The sequence below is a fragment of the Dicentrarchus labrax genome, unplaced genomic scaffold (genome assembly GCF_905237075.1).
Source record: "Dicentrarchus labrax unplaced genomic scaffold, dlabrax2021, whole genome shotgun sequence".
NCBI lineage: Eukaryota > Metazoa > Chordata > Actinopteri > Moronidae > Dicentrarchus > Dicentrarchus labrax.
Window position 1 is genome coordinate 18,547,711 of NW_026136704.1, and position 14,326 is coordinate 18,562,036.

A 14,326-nucleotide genomic window follows, 5' to 3' on the forward strand; every position below is an offset into this window, starting at 1 on the left:
TTGGTGTCCTACAGAATATATTCTTACGCCTGCTGCTGTGTTGTGTTAATAGACCCTTACTTTTATTAACCACAGAAGGAAGATGTCACTAGCTGTGTAATTTAATAACGTTCGCTGATTGTTACCAACCCACATAACTCACGTAGACACCTTGTGGGTCGTAATGGCTGCAGATTGAAAGCTGAGCCAGATGTTCAGTTTCATCATCAGTTAGTAATAAAGCTCTTTGGATGATTTCTGTCTGAGGGCTTTACCAAGAACAACCATTCACAGAAAGTGGAGATGATTTACTGAATATATTCAGCATTTCAGTCCCATTGGTTAGAGAAGGTTTCTGTTGCAGGTTCTCCCATATTTCATCAATCATCTAATATGGACCGTTAATGATAAACAGACTTCTACACAGGCTAATGACAGAGATGCATCACATTACTTACTTCATTACTTGACATAATGAATTATCTATGTTTATCCAGCTGATACAGCACAGTTGGCATGTAGATCACTGTGTTTGTAGCTGTCTCCTGATACGTATATATTATGCCACAGAATGATCCTAATCAAAATTGTAGTAGTGTTTATGTCACTGTTGAAACCAAAGTTAAGTTACTAAATCTTAAACTGAACATTTCATTACAATAAATACTGACAGCTCACCTGGTAGAGCTGCCACCCCATGTACCAAGTCTGACCAGTGGCCCTTTGCTGCGTGTCATCCCCCCTCTCTCTTCAGCCGTCACTATCAATTAAAGGCAACAAAAAATTACCTAAATAAATGGTCCTCTCCTCGTATCTACTTAAAAATAGATAAATGCAGTTCAGTCTGGCAATATATGTAGAATCATCCTTTGCTATAACTTATTTTAGCATTCAGCTTTTTTTTTAATTTCACCAGGTTGATGGTGCTCCATCTTGTTTGTAAAGGGCAGTCAGGGAGGATAATGTAATGTTCCCAGGACACAAGTTATATGAAGGTGAAGTCACCAACAGAAAATGAAGTTGCTCCAGATTCCTGCTGTTTGAGATGTTTGCTTTTGAGAAAGGACAATGACATAACGACGCTGGCAGGAAACTGTGAATAAGAGGTGACAGTGAAGTGATAACTGTCAGCATTGTCAGCATTGCGGTGATGGTATGTTTTGTGATGAGCAGCTGAGGCACAATTTCACACCAGCAGTTAGACTCGACTTTAGACTCTGGTGTTTTTGTTTTCCTCGTCTTGTGCTGCTTTCCACAGGGGCGTGTTGCTTTGTTCACACGTGGAAGTGTTGATTATCAAAAATGTTGTACACATAGCTCGTCTGTCATACTTGGCAAGTGGATTAATGCTAAGCTGTTCAATATGTTACATTTTGACCCGATGTCTTATTTGTTTACAAACTCTCAAAAACTCAGTTTACAGTCAAACTGCTAACAAACAGATTTTCTGTAACATCCTCTTTGAAAGACTTGCAGACACATTACTCTGTTTTCTAATATGGTTTTCCTGTTTTTGTGACTTGGTTTAAGTGTTTATTACTGAAATATTATGTTTACTGGTTTACTTTTTTAAATATGCTTCACTATGGCTGGTTCAAAAGTTTTTTAGATATAGGTACCAATACTTTGAAATCGATACCAGTTCCTGAACAAAAACAAAATACGTTCTACATTATAGTATAATTACTCACTTAAAAGGAGGAAGTGGATAACCGAACTGAAGTTATTTAATAAAACTTCATGTCTGACGATATAAAAACTTTAAAGAACTGTCAAAAGGAATCTAAATAACAAAACAGTATGGCAGCAATACGTCTAGTTTAATCCAAAGAAGAGATGTTGGTCGGTTTCTCTCCTTTTACCGGTATCTGTAAACGCCATGCCACTTTAAAGGCTTGCTGTTTTTTAATTTGGTACCGAATGACAAGACATTTTTTGATACTCTAGTAGAATCGACGCAATTCGGTCTGTGCCATAAAAGTATTGAAGTTCAGTACCCAGCCCTATGCTTGACTAGATATAAAGACAAAATGTGTGATACAGTGGGTGTGGTTCATTAGTTTTTTCATGTTGCTTCGATTTTGTATTCTTAAAGCAGTATGTTTCCCATTATTCATCAAAAAGGCATTTTAACAACAGATAACCTGCTAGAACTCATCAGGAAATTAACCATCTCTCAAAACAGTCAGAGCCATTACTGTAAGGTTTTTTTTATTCTGCAGTTCCGGCTGCTACACAAAGAGTAGAGAATCAATGGGAGGAAGACGCACAGCCATTATTAACTATCAATGGGCAGATTTATAGATGCACCATGGCTGTAGCCCATTCCTCCTTCCCACAAAGACACGACCACATTTTGTGCTGAGCCAATTAGCCTGATTACGTGATTGTGCAAACATTTAGCTCAATACTGAAGCCACAAATGAGATTTGCAGAGTGGGGTGTCTAACATATTAATGACACGCGATGACAGCAGCACATAGTGAAGTATCAATATGTAGCAGATGACCTCATTTCACACACTTCAGCAGTTGTACAGGTTAATGTGGATGGCACAGGCCTTTTTAATGGATGTTTTGTATGTGGAGTTTAGTAAGAGCCATTTTTAGCTTCAGTGCCATCGCCTTATTGTGTTGTTGTACTGCTGTGACCCTGAACAACGGCAGAGTTGTTGGGCAACCACCAGATACCCCCTGTGTGCCGTAATCCACACACAGTCAGAGGTAAGCAGACATTTGGACTCCTGTCAGGTGGTGACATCAGGGGCCAGAGGTTAGCTGTATGCTATGTTAGGCTGCTTTCTGTTGACCAGCTTTTCTACAAAGTGTCTAATTCATCATCAGCTGAAACGAGCAATGTGTGAATTTTCCTCCACTGCAGCTTCCTGGGAAGTTTCCAGTCCTTATGCCTGCTCCAGACGCATCACTGTTTCCTTCACTGCTCCTTTGCCATGCAGCAAACCTCATGTCTAGCACATATTGTCTCCTCTAAATGGTTCTGGACATCTGTGCCTTGTCGTACTTTTGTCCATTTGTTGCAGGTCTCTAGAAGGAGATAAATTGGCTTTGTTTTTTACCTTTTGTTTAATGGTCTGGCAGAGATTTAGTGAGGCTGCTCCCAGTAGACTAAGAGGCTTATTGTAGCTCACAGTTAGTATTCTAGTGGGTACCTTCTTTGGTGGAGTGCTTTTCAACATTTCAGTGCAGAGTAAAATACTCATACTTCATCACACAGAAATTAATTTCACACTAATATATGATTTTGTTGGCCCGATGAAATCACTATGACCGTTGGTGTCATCAGCCAGCTCTTGAGGAGCTATCATAATGAGACGATAGGGTTGGTGAATTTGACAAGAGCACTGCTGTTACTCGAGCCCGCTCTGCTGTGTCCTGTTTTTCTTTTCTGTTGGCAACCTGGGAGTACGTTGCTTGGAGAATGTGGGTCAGCTCTTGTATGTTCACCGAGAAAGGAATTTGCTGCAAGTGCAGACCAGAGCTCTCAGACCAGACTGGCGACATGACAGACGTATTATGAAGGTAGATAGGAGTGGAGCTAAAAAGCAAATGAAGGAGTGGTTTATGGAACGGAGGGGGTTTTTGTGAGTTGTCTGATGAATTAGTTTATATCCGTCAAAGCTCTGTTGTGGGAATCATACCTTCTTTTAGGTAGAAAATGGCTATTAATAAATAACTGTACGTGTGCTTTTATATCTTCCGTTGTTGACAGATCCTTCAGCCATTTTATCTGAGTAAAACTGGTGCAGACATTGATGCAGTATTCCTCTGGCCTATAAACATTTTCATCTCCACCCACTCTTCATGTTATCTGTCATGCATACCTAATGTTGACTTTCCCTCTCTCTTCTCCAGATGCAGTGTAGACTTGGGTGGTGACTGGTCTGCAGGCTCTCCACTTCTCTTGTCCCTGGAGTCAGGCAGCTAGGGGGAGGCAGATTCCTGCATTCCCCTTCACTCAGTCTGAGTCTTTTTGTCTGGACAAAACCAACTGCCCGCCACTGGAGTACACAGCTCATCCTCGCCCGTGTTGCTTGGATCAGCACAGCTCATCTCCTGACTGAGGAGAGCGAAGCAGCTGCACAAGATTCACCTTCTACCAACTGATCCCTCCCGGCCCCGCCCACACTGCCCCGTCACCATGGTGCTGTCACAACGGCAACGAGATGAACTGTAAGTTGCCTCTACCTCTTTTTATGACATACATGTGGCTGAGATATAAAGATGTCAGATTAACAGCTGCCCAGTACAACCACATTCTTGATGTTACTGTCTGGATTTGAAGGAATGGTTTTGTGCTTTTCTCAAAGGCGCTTTGAAGGTGTTTTTCCAAGGAGGGAAGAGCAGTATTCATTTCATGGCTGCAGCTAAGAACAACATTTGTTATCAAGTAATCGGATTATTTTATTGCTTAATCAAATAATCATTTGATCTATTAAATGTCAGAAAATAGTGAAAGTTTCCTCAAAATTTAAAGTAATTTAAACTACTAACGCATAAGAAAAGCAGTAAATCCTCAAAGATGAAAAGATGGAACTTGGCGAGGTTTGTCATTTTTATCTAGAAAAAGATATCAGTTATGAAAAGTTCTCAATTTATTTTATGTTGATTGACTAATATTTTAATCGACTAATCTTTAAAGCTTTTCATTTTATTTGAATCTATTGCTTATCAATTCAGTTCATCCGAAACCAAACATGATTTTATGACAGTGTTTGAACTCTCAGCTAACAAGAAATTCATCAGTAGTTATTTTTTAATGTTGCTATCAGCAATTAAATTTCTACCCAATTCCAACAATTCATGCTTCATTTATGTTTACTCCTAACCAGCAATTTAAAAAAAAAACCAGCCCAGTGAAGAATAATATAAAGAATAGCATGTTTTGAAGACTTATCATAAAGAGTCGACAGTGGAGGGAAGAGAGGGGGAACGACAAACGTCCCATTCCAGACGTGAACTTCTGCTTCTGTTTCATCTTCTGCTTGCTGACATTTTTGTTGATACGTTGTGGCAGCCCGTGTTGTTCTGACTCTCATATAATCTAATGTGAGGGCTAAGCTAAGCTGCTATTGTGCTGATTTGAATCAGATGTTTTTTTGAAGCTGCCCAGTGACATGAGTGCCAATTACAGTATCAAAGAGCTCTATAAATAGCTTAATGTGGGCCTCCTCAAGTGAGCCCTTTTTGTATATCTGTGTGCAAAAAGAGACTCTACTCCCAAACCATTGATATTTCGTTAATTGTCTTCAAAGCCTTAAAAGCAATACCACCTGTTTTAATTTTCTTTTTAATGACAGTATAGTGTTTGCTTCCTGGCAATGATGTGTATTGATTACTAGAATCAGTTTAGACAGGGACATTTTTGTTATTTCTTTCTCCTTGGTACCCCTCAGGAAGAATCAATGACTGGTTGAAGGTTCCTGAGCTCCCCTGAGGTGTTGGAGAACAAATGTATTGATCCTCCACCAGCACTATTCATAAATTTGCCCTTTGTGTCCTTAGGAGAAGCTTAGAGCACCAACTTTGACCCCAAAATAAGGGCAATGGATAAAACAGGGATTCAAAGCATCATGCGCTTGTTCTGTGCACACTGTCACTACTCAGAGGTTTCCTCAGGGAAACCATGTGCCCAAGATGTCTGAAATCTGCCTACAAATTGTCTGGCATATGCACTGAAGTGGCATACAGACAAAAGAAATATCTGCACATGTGCTCTGTAGTATATTGAGCAAGTGGGAAAAGTGAGCAAGGCTGCGATAATGGGGGGGAACCGTAATTTGGTCCTGCTGAGTCTGTGGGCTCAGTAATTAACCCCTGAGGCGGAGGATAGAAAGTTAAGGCAGCTCAATGTGAGATACAAGGTCATGAGAAGGAGATGAGATGATCTCGCTGAGCTTTATTCCTTTAATTCCCCTCCACTTAACTAGTATGTTAAAACGACATATTTCAAAAAGATATGATAGATATTTGCCCCTGACTCGAAATGAGATGTTGATAGTCATTTTTGCTGCTGTCTCGTCACTGAGAAACGCATCAGCGTTCACATGACAAGGCTCTAAACATTCTCAGCTCTGTTTCTGTGTTTTTAGATTAGCGCTGTGGGAGGGGTCTGTTGGTATGGAGAGATCTATTGGAATGCTAATCTTTGTAACTATTTGCTATTCAGAGGAAGTTGCCAGGGACCCCTGCCCCCCCTTCATCCCTCTTTTCTCCTCCGTTGCACAAGTCGTTGCAAAGCCCCTGTAGCTTACAGGAAACTGGTGTGGGACCATCACGCCACTTGAGTCACATTCAAGCATCTGTTACATTCTTCCCGTTGGAGATGTCACTTGGCTCAGTTGGTGCTCTCATTGAGTATGTCGGCTATAAAGGGCCCCTAAGATCTTATTTCCTAACTGGCAGCCTCATTTTTGGGAAGCCTACTTGGAAACCCAGTGGCCGATTTTTCAATCAGGCAATATAGCAGAGGGGGTAATGGGAACAGTGACCGGTTGACTCTTTGCTATTCACGCTAATTTTTCATTGGGCCCCCTCCTTTCTTTGTCACAGCAGACAAATAGATTTTGCTCCCATTGCATTCAGGCCTCCACTTCTACTCTTCCATGTTTTTAAGCTGAACTGTCAGAAGCAATCGAATAAGTACCAACTTTACTTTGTGTGCCATCAGACTGCATGTTTTTGACATTAAATTCTTTTTTTTTTTAAAGTGAAATCATAAAAAATTAAAATAGTACACAAGAAAACAAGAGAATGTTTGTTCTTTTTGTCCTTCCAGTAGATATTGACCTGCTCTTTGACATTGGCCAGAAAGATAGCAACATGTTTTATTACCCTAGCGTAGAACAACATATTCTAAAAGAGAAATAATCTTTGTATTAAACTGGTGCTATTTTGTCAGCACTGCAGTCAGATGCTGTGATTGCGCATCATCTTCACAACAACTCCTATTTTTATGAGCATAGCGAATGAAAAGCACATTTGTGTTTCTTTCCAGGGTCAGGGGACTCGTCCCCTCTGGCGTGTAGTAAAAATAGATACAGAACACAAACTATCTGCTCCCCTGAAAGACCTGGAGGCACCCATGTGCAGATGGGCCTTTGCTTTTGAACTCTCTTTGCTTTACAAAGAAAATCCATTCAGCCTTCTCCATGTCTCAGGCTACAAGATGGTTCATGTGATTTTTTTTTTTTTTTTTTCGAATTTTTTTTTTACCCCCTGGCTGTAATTGTGGTGACATAACCGATCAAATGGCAAGACTTCTGTCATTAAGAAGACATAAAGGTTACTTAAACAAGGTACGATAAAAGACTGCAGTATATAAGGCACTTGGTAAAAGCTGTGGCATGAGGAGTTTACACTGGCAGTAGTACATCTATTTAATTCACCTCCACAATATTGTGTGTATCATTTTTATTTTGGTGGGCATCCTCTGATATTCACACATTCATACTACATTCTTAGTCTTCCTGTTGTCCACCTGTGCAAATGTGTGGTTCTATAGTTGGGTATGTAGTGTCCCAATAGCATGGCCACTGTCAGCATACCCAAGCAATCCTAATTGGGTTAGGGGGGAAAAAAATGGAGGAAGCGCTGCTAGGTACAGTAAGTCATAAAACACCAAGCAAGTGCTCCTGATGCTCATACTGTCCACACGAAAGTGAATCAATTTCCACCTAAAATTGAAAGTCCTACATGCACACGCAGGTCTTTTTCTGGATGAAGGCTAATCAGTATTTCTGTTTACACTGGATGACAAAGAAATGGGATGTTGTCATTATTGATATATAGCTGTGCAGCAGAAGCAGACGTTGATATTGATTTGAGTCTTTTTTTCCCTTTTCTTTTCTCTTTTTAAATATGTTTTTTGAAACTATGATCTTTTTTTTTTCAATTTAATTTTATTTGTATAGCGCCAATTCATAACAGAAGTTATCTCAGGACACTTTTCAAATAGCAGGTCTAGACCGAACTCTTTATAACATTGATTGCATTGTCAGTTTTAAATGTTTGTGACCAGATATGTGGATAAAATGTCAAAGCTCATAGTTTTTTTTTCATGAGTTGTGCTAAGAGCATCGATTATTCTCTAGTTGGGTCCAGAGATGCAGTATTTCAAATGGTCGTCATGAATCTGTGATAGCATTTCAGTGTTTGGGTGTGACAGGTGTCTCCTGAGGGGGATTACACATGGACATTTGTTGCTGGCACACACAGGCGTCTTTCATGTTCTGTTCCAGAGCCTCTATTGGTGCGCAATGTACTGAACATGGCCGGATGCATCTGCAGGAGGTCTATCAGCAATACGGGTCTGATTTTGCCTCGGGACTGACACACAGATGGATTGGCATGGTAACAGTCTCTGTGGTCTGGACCCATCATCCCATATCAATCATTCATCGTCCCCCATGGAAAAAGGACTTTGTTTTAGGAAGAGGACCAGTCTATTGGATGTAGAAATCTGGACCTGCTGCACATTGAGTTTCCAATAGTTGCCTGGTCAGAGTCTATCTGACTTTGTGTTTTGTTTCATTCTCACACAGCATACCCATTTCATGACCACTTTCCCTATCAACTAGACCATTTCTGTGTATTTATTATAGAGCTGCAGCTATCAGTTGACTCTTCATCAGCAGAGAGAAACAACAACTATTTTAAAATAATTTATGATGAATTGTTTTTCATAATTCTTCTAGTAAAACAGCCAAACATTTGTTCATACCAGGATATGATGCTTTTCTTTGTCCTATGTGATAGTAAACTGCATATATTTGGGTTTTGGACTGTTGGCCAAATAAAACAAGCTATCTGAACCAAGAACCTTTGACTGTGAAAGAAATTATAACACAATTTTGATGTTTTATCGACAAAAATAATCGTTTAATTGAGAAAATAATCCGTAGGTTATTATATCAAGTGAAAATAATCAGCAGTTGCAGCACTAATTCTTTTTTAACCCCCTGATCATGTTGTTGTATGTTTCATGATCACATTGGAAGTCTTGCAAATCCACCCTGAGAAAAAAGTAGTCCTTCTCATTTGCAGCTGTGACCACAATAGCATTAATACAACCACAAATATTAAACGATTGCTACCTCGGTAAATATGGTTTAGTAAAAGATCTGCCTCATTACCTCTTTACATATACTGTATTTGATGGCAAGCCTGGTTTTATATCTATCTTTGTTATTCCTTTGTTTACCCAAGCTTGAATAATACCCGTCATCAAGGGATTTAAGAAAGTACACTTAACTCTAAAGCTTTGGCTCAATCAACAAAGCCCAATCATCACCATGTGACATAAAAAGGAAAAAGAGTTTTACTTATTTGTGTATTTTTGATCTGAAAGCATGCTGCACACATGCTCTTCATAGTGAAGAATAGTTGTTGAATGAAGTCTGAATTAGGTCAAAAGACAGTCCTGGATTGGTCCTTTCCTCTTCTGTGGATCCCATTGACAGGGAGTTTCCCCTTTTTGAAGCTTTCTTCTGGCTTAATGGTTGATCCCTTCAGCAGTGCTCAAAACTTGATTGATGAAAGAAGACTGCTTTTCCCCCCACTCACAACCTACCTGTTTCACATTGAAATTAACAGCATTATGATAATCGCCCTTCTAAGAGCCTTTGAGATGGTTGAAGGTTGGCAGTTAAGTTAAAGGCAGAAACATTTGTAGATAAACCACATTTTCTCTTTCATATTTTAATTCTCTTTGAAATAATGTGGTGGATGAATTGTCTGGTTAATCTAGGGAGGGATTGCCTGCAGCTGACATGCTTCATGTCCCAAACCCCTTTCACACACACTGCAACCCTGAACTTAAACATTACCTGGAGGAGCCGTATGTGAGAACAAAAATGTCCCAATCAATTGGATCGTACATTAAATGGCCCAGGCCAGCTCCCTCGCACAAAGTCTGTGTAATGTCCAATCAGAGCAGGAGAACACAAACATCCAAGGGTGAACAGTCATTTATTTGTGAGGAAATGTAACTAACAGGAGAGACGCAGTGATTCGGGACCTTCGGGGCCTGGGGCTCCTCATCAGTCAAGCAAGAGAAATAGTAGATTGGTTACAGTTTTCATGGAGGTCCAACTGGAACTGCACAGTTATGCAGTCCTGTCATATGACTTTAGTGGAATGTGTCTGGTAACAAGTTCTTGAGAAGTTATCAGCTGTTCAGTACTCAACTCTTAAGGCGGAGGAATAAGCTTTACTTTTTTAGCTCTCTATGGGTGATTGTGAACGTTAATATAGACTTTGTTTAAGTATGTTATGGCCTAAGTATGTCCTGGACATGTGAGAGGAAGCTGGATGTAGCTGGTGTTTCTCCTACTGTTAATGTTTGGTTGAGTAGCTCTGACATGGTTCTTTTAGATCCACTACACTTTAGAAGCATGAAAAACCTTCCTGGTTTTTAGACTTTCCATCAGCTCCAAACAAGTGCGTACCTTTATATAAACTGCCGTTTATAAATAAAGCTTTATTTACTTACACCAACTGTACAAAAGACTTATTATTTTTATTGAGTAGTACTTCCATACATTGCTTGTGGCTTGCTTTCTTGAATACGTGTACTTAGGTCAGTGCTGTGATGTAACCACAGGCTCTACTGTCGTCTTCTAATGTTATCAGCGAACAACCACTGGTACAACCTTTAGCTTTATGAAACAGCGTCACGGCCACCAGAAAATCTTCAGCCTCATCACGAGGTGGTTGTGCAGTTGTTTTCAAACAGTGCATGCTAAGTGTTGGAGCATGTGCTCATGGAGAACGATAACTGACTTTTACATGAATGTGAAATAATCCATAGGAAGGTGAATTTTATTTGTGCCGTGGGACCTTTCAGGGTGTAGACTTCAGCTTCTTCCTATTAAACATTCATCAGCAGTTTTGAAAGATTGAACAAGTCCATGCATCGTCTGTTCTAGAAATACTCCTGTGTGGGGTTTGTGCCCGTAGACAGATATATGGCACAGGGTGACGGCCTGGCCAGGCAAGCAAAATTCACCTGCCTCTCAGATTTATTGGAGCATTTAGAGTCTGTAGCTGATGAGAGTGCTGCATGCACTGTGAAGGCAGGGTGGGTGGGAAGCCCAGTGTGTCTGTAATGAAATTGGTCATAACTGGTGCTTTGACAAGAAAATACTGCTAGTGTCTTTGCTGTATGACTTATGTCCGGCCTTGTAAGTCCAAAAAATGTGTAATTAATTGGCCATTTACGTGTGTCAGCGTTGTATGTGAGGCAGGCGTAGGTGAAGACAATTCAACTATAGCCCTGAAATGTCTTCAAGCAGTAAGAAGATATTTCTGTAGGTATTATGATCTTCTTATGGACATTTGGGATTCTTTTGGTTTAGGTGTTTTGTTCACATGTTTTAGACTATATGATTGACTAATAAAAGATTGGAAATTGTTGTCAGGGGCCACCCTCATGTCACAGTTCATTGAACTTGCAGTATTATTCTGGTGTCTCTCAAACTCTGGGTTAATGTTGGATCATAATCCAATGACCAGTGAAACAGAACGGCCCAGCCACCACTAGGTACAACTTATCCTGTTTTTGAACATGAGATGTATTGATGTATTATACTGCACATTTCAGCCTAACACAGTTAAATGTTTCAGTTACTGAAACTGGTCTTGTTTTTATTATTTACAGACTGTAGTGAAATCTTAGACGAGGCGTAGGCTCTGTTAGTAAGTGTTGCTCATCTCTAAAATGATGTGAAAGTGAATGATCGTGGAGCAGGAAGTGATGTCAGCGGCAGACGTGCTGGATGGCTGGCTCACTTCTCATAAAGATGAGGTCATTCATCTCTCCCTCATCTCATCCCCATCTCTCTGTTTGTACCACAGGCTGCTCTTTCCCTCTGACTCCAGGAAGGGTATATAGTACATGAGAGAGCAGCTTTGTACTGACTGACCACATTGATATAACCCACATGAGACTCCCTAATCTTTACTGAATGACACAAGATTATTTGCACTTTTAAAAAGACATTGCTGTTGTAGTTTTTGAATAGTTGGTGATTTGTACCGTTTGCTGTCTTGTTGTCCTCACAGAGAAAGCCTTTTGATCTCACTGAAACGGACCAAATTTACAGCTACAATATGGGCTTTCAGGCTTTCTATTGTTCTTCTCTCCCCTTCTATCTGTCCTCTCTGTCCATATACTCTCCCTGCCCTCTTTCTCGCCATCACGTCATCTAGCTGTGGGCTGCTGGTAACCATGGAAACCAGCCGGTTTGCTCTCCTTCAGTCAACATTAGTACACATCTTTTGCCCCGTTTTCTTCCCTTTTCCTCTCAGTCTTTTTGGATTGGACATATTCAAAACTGCATGCTGGTGTGTGGTTTGTTTTTATTTTTTGGCCACATGTGAGGGGAAGTGGGAGTGTCAGGGGGAGTGTTTGGTATTTTGTTCAACATCAGCACTGAGGCTTTTTGAAAGATGTCCACTGCTGCTTAGTTACCATTGAGGACATATGTGTCTGAAACTGTGTGCATTCAAAGACCGAAACAGGAGGTGTTGTATCATAATATATTAAAATATTGGCCCTAATTTTGTTCACTGTACAAATGATGATGTGTGTGTGCTCGGTTGTTTTGGCACTATTCAAAAACATTCAAAGCATATTGAGTAAGATTGATGATTACCACCTGGAGCTACATAAATAGACTGCTCTACCATGTGGTTTGCATACAACACCATGCAACATAGAAAGTGGGGCATAAACCTTGCATCAGAGTGACTTTTGTCTACTGCCATGTCTTTTACAACATTACTTCAGTATTACTGTCCATTTATGGTATTGGTTCTGTTCATGCAAAGATGCCTTTGTGCTGAGGGTTTTCTCTATTTCTCTTTTTGTTTTATCTGTTTCATTCTTGCCTTTGTGCTCACAGGCTGTTGTCAGCCATACTATGCATAAGACACCTTTTTAATCTTCTGCATAGAAAGATTTTTGAAGGACCATTCAATGACTTTACACAATCTTTTTAGTAGTGGCAGTTAAGGGTGTGGTCCTCCTGATTCTCCCATCCTCTGAATTAGACAGTAAATGGCTGATGTGACATGTAGTTGGTGGGTTTGGTGGAAGCACACCTGCTCACTGACACACCCACACCACATCAAAGCTGCCTCTGTGCCTCAGCTCCCCTCACCTGCAGCTTGCCTCACCTGCTTGTACACTTTCTCAGACATGCTAGCACACCTCGCCCTCCCCTCTAGTTCTCCAGACTTGCGGCAGCCAGGCTGTCAGAGGAGTAGATAACCTCCTGCTAACCTTGAGCTGTAATAAGCCCTGCTCCTGTTGTCATGGGGATTCAGGTGGGCAGAGGGAGACGAGGGTTTCAGTGCTCAACACTGACCGAGAGGGCGCAGGGGGCACAGGCTGGGCTGACAGATTGTACCCCCCACCCCCTTCATATTGGCACCTCAAAGCCTTGCCTGCCTGACAGCTTGTCTGGCTTCTCCTGGCATTAATGGTGGGGTTTGCTGTGTGCAAGCACAGGAGGGCTGGAATCAAGGAAATATTGTATTACCATTAGAAGAAAATAGCATTTTTATCAGACATTCATGAATTCAGTGTCTTTTTTCTTTTGTGTGTTCTTTATGCAATTTTCTTGTCTTTCTTCAGTCTGTTTTTTTTTTTTTTTTTTTTTTTTCTCTAAGTGTAGTGCATAACTAGAGCAGCCATCCAAAACGGTCCCTGAAGAAGTAACCAGTGTTTAAATGAAATGTCTGGTCATTGAAACTGCAGGGTTAAGCTTTTCTTTTCATGAAGGGATATTCCAGCGATTTATCGGTGGATATGTCAAAAGCTGGGAGACTCACAAGAGACAGCAGCAGAGGCCAAGATACTCTAACTCATTATTGTGGGTCAAACTCGTGCTCCAGAACCAAAGAAAACATACAGCTGTTTTCACAGACCAAGCAGTACACTAAAATGAGTTTTACAGTCCCGAATCAAAGTATTGCCTTACACTACTTAGAATAGAATTACAAGATTGCATGTATATATACGCTTAGTGGAACATTTTTGCTAAAAAAAGGAAGTGTAATAAATAATTTACTTTTCTGCACCCTCATGAGAATCTAATTAGATGGAGAATAAAAGCCTGAACCATTGACACTAACGGACTCAAGCCTCATTAATAACTCTTGGTAAATTGAACTGCTGCTGAGGCTGCAGTCGTAAACCAGACCTGTATGTGAATGTGTATGTGTATGTTAGCCGTGTGTGTTGTGAAGTGTGTGGGTTTCCCCTCATGGCAGTCCGGGAGACAAAAACAGGAAGAGTAAAGATGGCCTCTTTTCTCCCCACTTTC

At 40.5% G+C, this 14,326-nt stretch overlaps 1 protein-coding gene across 2 annotated transcripts in view; it reads left to right on the forward strand.

The window, feature by feature from the left end:
• LOC127362734 (lissencephaly-1 homolog) overlaps positions 1-14,326 on the forward strand; it is a 36,415-nt gene that overhangs the window by 3,389 nt on the left and 18,700 nt on the right. For both annotated transcript variants that reach the window (XM_051398820.1, XM_051398821.1), the window contains exon 2: positions 3,852-4,169. In XM_051398820.1, coding sequence (XP_051254780.1) covers positions 4,138-4,169 — 32 coding nt within the window. In that variant the 5' untranslated portion in view covers positions 3,852-4,137. The remainder of the gene's footprint in view (positions 1-3,851; positions 4,170-14,326) is intronic.